Raw genomic sequence first — 7,529 nt, 5'->3', positions numbered from 1 at the left:
TCTTCCAGAACATGATCTGTCACTGTTGGAACCAATATCATGCAATCGTTGTAGAGCATATCTTACACCTGATTCGGATATTTTTAACCTGGAAGCAATTTTTCTATATGAATAACCTTCTTCACGTAAAATACATATTTTGCCACGAAGTTCTTTACAATATTCTTTCTTTACTTTCACCATTTCTCAAATTCTTTATTAAATTCAAGACATTAAATGCGCACACTAATGTCATTTTCAAGTATAAATATAAACATAAGTCTATTAAAAGCAACCAATTAAAATTACTGAAAACATCCTTACCATGCCGGAAAGTATCATGCTACTGTCAAACCTAAGCTTACAAAAAATATTTTGGTTACAACTTTTGTGCAGTTTTAAATTTAATAAAGAATACTGAAGAACTTTATATGTATTTTACGTGAAAAAGGTTATTCATATAGAAAAATTTCTGCCGTGTTTTTAGCAGCAGAACTCAACAAAACAAAGGTAAACAAAATTATTTGAAACATAAAGAAAAGGAAAAAGTATGCAAAATTATGATTTGGCCTCATCAACTTTTTATATTAACATTTTTTTCTTTTTATATATTTAAAATCATCCTAAAATGTATTGCATTTACTGTTCCTTGCAAATATTACACATGAGCGGAGACTTTTGCACGGTAGTGTACATTGACAGTCCAATAGACTCAATTGAGTTAATTGAAGATTGATTTATCGTTGATAAACCAACGTTGAAAAAAACATTCTAAACGTTGTTTCAACGTAAATTCAACGTTCTTATAACGTATTTTGCGTCGATTGAACGTTGATTTAACGTTTGAACCAAACGTTAATTTAATGTTAATAAATCAACGTTGAAAAAAATTTTCATTCTAAACGTTGCATAAACATAAAATCAACGTTAGGTTTCAACGTTAATTCAACGTTATTTCAACGCTGTTTGCCGACTGGGTACTCATTCATGCTACTATGACAAACAGCATTTTAGGTTAATCCCAGAAAAAATTACAGTGCTTTTACTTTATAATTATCTTAAAGAGAAGATATAACAACGAAAAAGATTGTTTTAATAAATTTTGCACGAAATGTACAACTGCTTTAAGGAGAAAAACCCGGTTGTAAAAAGTGGTTTTCCGAAGCTTTGAGATCCAAATGGTGGAATAATCATCAAGTATTTATTCCGTTTGTAAATGTATTCATCATCAGAATATCATAATCATTTTTCATGATAAAAAAAAATTTATACTGTATAAATAATATTTTTGTATCAACTATTACGAAAGTCAAAAAAGTTCGTGCACCTTGTCTAGAGTTAGACTTCAGTTAGCATTGTCATGAACCTATGAGCACTGGATTTTCTCATAAGCTGAGTGATAAATATTCAAATACAGGTAAAAAAGATTTATTTAAAGATACTCCATAAAAACTATTTGCTTTCTTAGCATTTATTTCAGCTTTATTTTTTAGAATAAGAAAAATTTAACGCAGCAGTAACTCTCAGTGTGTTGCTTGATTTTCCACCTGATTTGGTTAAAAAAAATGTTGGCATTGAATGTTCAACTTTAGATGATTTAATAAATAAAAAAGGAAACATTCAAATATAGGTAATGGTGAAGTTTCTTTTAAAGAAATGACAAATAAGCGTGAGCTGTCGTATTTACTTTTTTCCTGTTTTATCAATATTATATTACAGATAATTTATGAAAACTGCTTCTTATTCATTTTTTTGTATTATATTAATAACAATATAAGCTTTTAATTGATTGATTTAACTTTAGTTTTAGTGTTTAGAACTTTTTGAATAAAAAAACTAATTAAATCTAATCAAAAAGTTATGTTAGTCATTTTAGACAAATGAATGTATAAAAATGTTTAATGAAATTCTCAGCTTTTTTTTTCAGAGTTCCAATTTGCCATTTTTATGGAACTGTAAAGTCAGTTTGATCAAATTAAGGAAAACCAAAAGAAAATCTTGATCGCCTTGAGCTTCTTGAAAATAATGAGGCAAGACCTAGTGGATTCATGACTGTTGACATTTTTACAGACCCACTTGACACGTAAGAGAGGTTTGACGAGGAGGAAAAACGATTAAACTCCAGTAAAGCAGCGAGGTTTCGGAAGGAAGTTCTGTCAATGTTATTTTTTTTTTATGTTGAAAACGTAATTGAAAAGTAACTTAACGCAATAAAATTTAAAATGTTACCGCTATAAACACTGCTCAAAACTAAAAACAAAGTATATGATACTTTGGTTTAAAAGCATCCCTACACTTTGAAGTAGACTATTATTGCCTTTCCTCAACTATAGATATGTTTGCACCGAACTTTTTGAAACTAAATTTTTTATTTTCTTTAGATTTCACAGATTAAAGATGTTTGTGGTTCAACGCCACGTAAAGCAGTTTGTGGTTCAACGCCACGTAGAACAGTTAAAAATTTGTTAGACAACATATTGACACAACCTTTGCAAATATGTTTTAGTTAAGATGGGATAAAGGGAATGCGGAAATTTGTGGCGACAACTTTATACAAATGTTTAAAAAGTAAGTGAGTTTACATACCATGTTGTGTTGTAAGGTATTTACTGAGTGTTTCTATGAAGAACAAAAAAGTTATATTATAATTTAAGTATGTATTTAATTAAATATAATTATTTAAATAAAAAATATTTCTATATTTTGCTTGTTTTAGAAGCGCTTTTTTCAGAAAAAGATGGTTTTGAAGAAGGCAATATCGAAACACTCGTTGGTGACTTGCTAAAATGAGCAATGACTAAATTGCAAAAAGAAAAAATTAAATAATATAAAACCTTTTTTTTTTTCTTCTTATAGCATTTACATTATCTAATCTGTATTTAAACATTTAAATTTATTTTTATTAGTAACTTCAAAAAAAGTAGTTGTTCCTATATTTTAGTGTCGTTACCCAGCGGGCACTGGACGTCCTAGGACGTCCATAGGACCAACTATATTCGTCCGTTCGTCCATTTGTCCAAGTCTAAAACAGACCTATTTAGACGTCCAAAATGGGTCGATTCTGGGAGCTTATTCACCAAACTTTTTTTTTTTGCGTTTTTGGATCCTTTGAAGCAAGTTCTTTAAGATTTTCTCTGAAGATGTATTGATTGCACTGATGTGACACTCCTCTTGCAACAAGTGTGAGACAGTCTGAACAAGCTCCTGATTTGTCCAAAGGGTGCTTTTGAAGTGCTTTCAACTGATCAATTCAACAAATAATGCAATCACAAGGCTGGCCTTTAGACGTGTCTCTGGTCTTACCAGGACTTCTATGAAATCATAAAGTTTTGGGAGAGCCACATTTTCACCTTTGCACTTTTTTCCTAAAAGAACCCTGCAGGTATTGCATATTCCACTTAGAACTCGTGAGTCAGAAAAGTCAAGTGTGAATGAAACTGATTTCTTGATTTGTTCAATCAAAAAACTTGTCTATTCTCGAGTACATTTGTTCAAACAAAAGAAACAAACTGTTTTGCTTACAGTCCATCATGCTTTTTAACAGAATTTGGCATTTTTGCTTTGAAGTTAAAAAAAAGTTGTCATGCAGATTTTAACACTTGACAAAAACTGCTTTTTCCTGGAATTACAAAAACTTGTTTAGAATAAAATATTACTCAATAGGGCTTTGTAATAATAACAAAATGTTTTTAATACTATTTCTGACTTATTTTTATGATTATTATTCCAAAGATACATATTGTACCATTTTGCAAAGTTTTTGGACAATGCCGAGAACTTCAAATTTAACTTTTTTTTCTCGGACGGTCATAAAAGATTTCAATTTTTTGATTTTTCTTATCAGGAAGGTGTGTATATCGTTCCCACCAAAGGGTTTTTCCGGTGCTTTTCAGAGCAATTATGCTCATTTTCAAAAATGTGTGAAATGTAACATATAACATTTTATAAAGATGTTTTACTATTTTATATATAAATATAAATAGAAGAATATCTTCATAAGATGTTATATTATGTGGAGATCTGTATTATACAAATCCCTGTACTAAAATATGACTGCACAGTACCTTTACAACAATGCAACATTTTATAAAGATAAAATACTATTATTAAACATATGTTTCACAACACTTTTGTTAAAAAGGTACATGTCTTATTAAGTATTATGATTATAATTCATATCGTTGTTTTAACAGCTATATAATAGTTTAGTCAAAATGGATATCCCGATTATTCTAGCTGCATATAATCAAGATCAAATTTGGCGTGAGACTCATTGTGTTGCTTTAAGCGATTAATCTGATGTGGAATATCTTCAAAAGTTTTGTTTACCAAAAAGTAATATAAGAGATATTGTCAACACTTTACACATTAATTTGTCACCAATTACATTGAGAGCAAAAGTACTAATAGTGTTAAGGCTTTTATCAACTGGGAGTTTTCAAGCAGTAATTGGTAAGAATTATTAGTCAATGCAAAAAAGATTAGCTGGAATCTTATGATTCTTTATTGCTAAATATACTTGTTATAATTGGATTGTTAAGAATGGACCTTAAAGGTGGTGCTTATACAGGGTTTTCACTCAACCTGGAATACCTAGCAAACCTTGAGGTAATAAATATCTCAGGGTAAACCTTGTTGTTAATTATTTGTAAAAAAATTATTTAATTTATGAAGAGACAATACTTCAATTTCACAAAGTGCGACATGTTTATTACAAAAATTGAGGTTTTTAAAACAATTTAAATAGTGCATCATAGTTCTTCAAAGTTTGAAAACATTAAATTATTTAACGTAAGTGCTAAACTTAAAACAATATTATAATATAAGGTCATTTAGTTTATGATAAAAGATCATGTAAAAAAACTATTTTTTGGCCGAATGTGAACAATATCTGGGGAATACATAGCGGATGAAATACGGAGGGTAATATAAGAAATTAATTCTAAAAAAGTTATGGGAATAGTAACAGACAATGCAGCAAACGTGAAAAAGGCATGGAAACTATTAAAAATCAGCTATCCTCTTCTTAATTGCTATGGATGAATATCTCATGGTCTCAATTTGCTTTTTAATGATTTTATAAAAATACCTACTCTTTGTGTGTTAATGTCACAAGCAACAGAAACTGTAAAGGAAATCAAAAACTCTCACATAATAGGTGCAATATTTAAAGAAATTCAAAAATCAATTTCATTAAAACTACCGGTAAAGACCAGGTAATTATTACTTTTATACAATTAACTAAAACGTAGTTTTAAATAGTAATCTATTTTATTTCTAATTTTATATTATTAAATTAGGATATGTGATTAAAAACTAGTCAAGATTCTTCTGTATATGAATTTTAAATTAAAAAATAAAACTTAAAATAAAATTGTTTTTTATCAATTTTTGAATTCAAATTTTGAAAAGAACAAATAGTTTGCCAATTATTTTAGCAATAAAAAAATCATTAATTTAACTCTTTTGTGAACTCTGTTCATATTTTAATAAAAATAGATTAATTTTACTACAGCTATTCACGAAAGTTTAAACGATTGCAGAATTTTTATCAAGTATGTTTGGTTTTTGTTTAATAAAGAAAAACTGTAAAATGATATCGACTTAATTTTTTTTATTTATTAAAGAAAAGGTAATTAGCTTTAAAATGAATATGAACATGTTATAAAAATTTTAATATTTAGTAAGAAAAAAGCTATTACAAAAAATCTTATAGGAAAAATAAGAAGCACAAAAGTTTAAACGAATTGCAACATTCGAACAAAAAATGAAAAAAAAAAAGCGAAATTAATATTTGAAGTGTCCTTCTTTGTTTTTATAGCAAAGATAAACTCGTTTATGCATTGATTCAACTAATTTCATGCACATCAAGCGAGGTACCTTCAGCCAGTACTCATTCAAAAGTTGCTTTAAATGCTGAGTTGATTGAATTTCATGGTATGTCAGTTGATTGTCGATCCAAGACCAAATATTTTCGATTGGGTTGAGATCTGGTGATCTAGGGCACCAGCCCAGTAAACTTGCCATGCATGGTCCATGCATGGGATTCATTGGTTGATGACCGGCATCACCGCGCCAGTGATGCCGGTCATCAACCAAGGGTTGGCCACGCTTGTTTTACGATCGGTCAACTTTGCCGATCCTGCCGATCTTGTGCCAGGCTAAAACCACGTTTGTGATAAAATAAAGGTTTTGCATTTGCGCATGTCCTATTTTGTAAATTTTGCCATCTTTAATTTTTCAACTCACGTCCGTTTCCTTATTACTTTTTACGTATTGATTTTCCATTTGTAATAAATTTATTTTAGTTCATTAATAAATGATAAGAAACTTTGTAATTCATAACAGGTTATATTATAATACAACAGCAAATAATAGAGTAATATAATGCATAATATTATAACCTGACATGATTAATACTATTATTAATAATACTATTTTGTAATACTATTATTAATAGTATTAAGATTATAAAATATTATAAAGTATATTATATAATACTATTATTAATAGTATTATATAATATATTTTCATAGTTTGTACTATATTAATAATGTAAGTTATAATATCTACATTGGGTTAAAACAATTACTTTATATTATTTAGATTTTGTTTTATTCTTTCTTCATGAGCTTTTAAAGGAAAAGCGAAAGTTCAACCAGGACAAAAAGAAGGAAAGTTTTAGCTGAAATAAATATAGTGAAGAATGAAATACGGGAGCAGTTGAATCCCATGAATAATATAATGAAACAATTTATAGAAACAAACGAAAGTGAATTATGTTTAAATAACTTTCAGAATACTTCTTTGAGTTTGCCAGATGTTAGTTCACCGTGCAACAATTTCTTCACAAGTGTACTTGATGATAAAAATAAAAAAGTAGAACATTTTTTTGAAACTGAATCAAATTTGCAATCTGATGAAGAAAGCAGCTATTGTGGTTCTTCTGCCATGTAAAAAAGAATCTTATGTTGTTTATCCAATTTTACACATTTGACTACATCTTGATAAACCTGTTGTTTTAAAACGACCCTTTCAATTCTATTAAATTTTCTTTGTATTACAGTAATAAAAATAAGTAATTTACTTGATTTACCTTTTTTACTTGCTTTAATATTACCAATTAAGTTATAGTATAGTTAAAGTATAGTATATATATAACAAATTATGATATATATATAATAAATTATAATATTTTTGTATATATATATATATATCTACAAATGCAGCATTAAGTCAAATATACGTGCGTTTTGTAGTTGTTATTTGTGCACCTTAATTCATGACAGGTAATTGTTTAATTGATGAAACCAATTAAACAAATACCTGTCATGAATTAAGGTGCACAAAAAACAACTACAAAACGCACGTATATTTGACTTCATGCTGCATTTGGTAGGTAAACTAACCCTCAACCTAAAGGTAAACTAACCCTCAGTCGATGTATGTACTACTCCTTGCATGTTGTCCCTAACGGTCAGTCAATGTATGTACTGAGATAACAGGCTTCCCCTCAAAAACGTGTGACGTCAATGCGTTGACTTAATGCT

The 7,529-nt window shown here is 28.6% G+C and overlaps 1 protein-coding gene and 1 pseudogene across 1 annotated transcript in view; both read left to right on the top strand.

Moving 5' to 3' along the window:
* The first annotated feature begins 1,347 nt into the window (after positions 1-1,347).
* Positions 1,348-2,805, top strand: LOC149876221 (uncharacterized; annotated as a pseudogene).
* Positions 2,806-4,521: 1,716 nt separating this feature from the next.
* Positions 4,522-7,529, top strand: part of LOC145187569 (uncharacterized) — a 5,837-nt gene continuing 2,829 nt past the window's right edge. The window contains exon 1 of the mRNA XM_090075654.1: positions 4,522-4,587. Coding sequence (XP_089931780.1) covers positions 4,522-4,587 — 66 coding nt within the window. The remainder of the gene's footprint in view (positions 4,588-7,529) is intronic.

This window comes from Hydra viridissima, unplaced genomic scaffold (assembly GCF_058129835.1).
Source record: "Hydra viridissima isolate aposymbiotic clone 2 unplaced genomic scaffold, HvirCarnegie_v1 scaffold_23, whole genome shotgun sequence".
NCBI classification, from domain to species: domain Eukaryota; kingdom Metazoa; phylum Cnidaria; class Hydrozoa; order Anthoathecata; family Hydridae; genus Hydra; species Hydra viridissima.
Note: the sequence above shows the minus strand (reverse complement) of the source record. Positions and strands in the feature narration are given on the sequence as shown.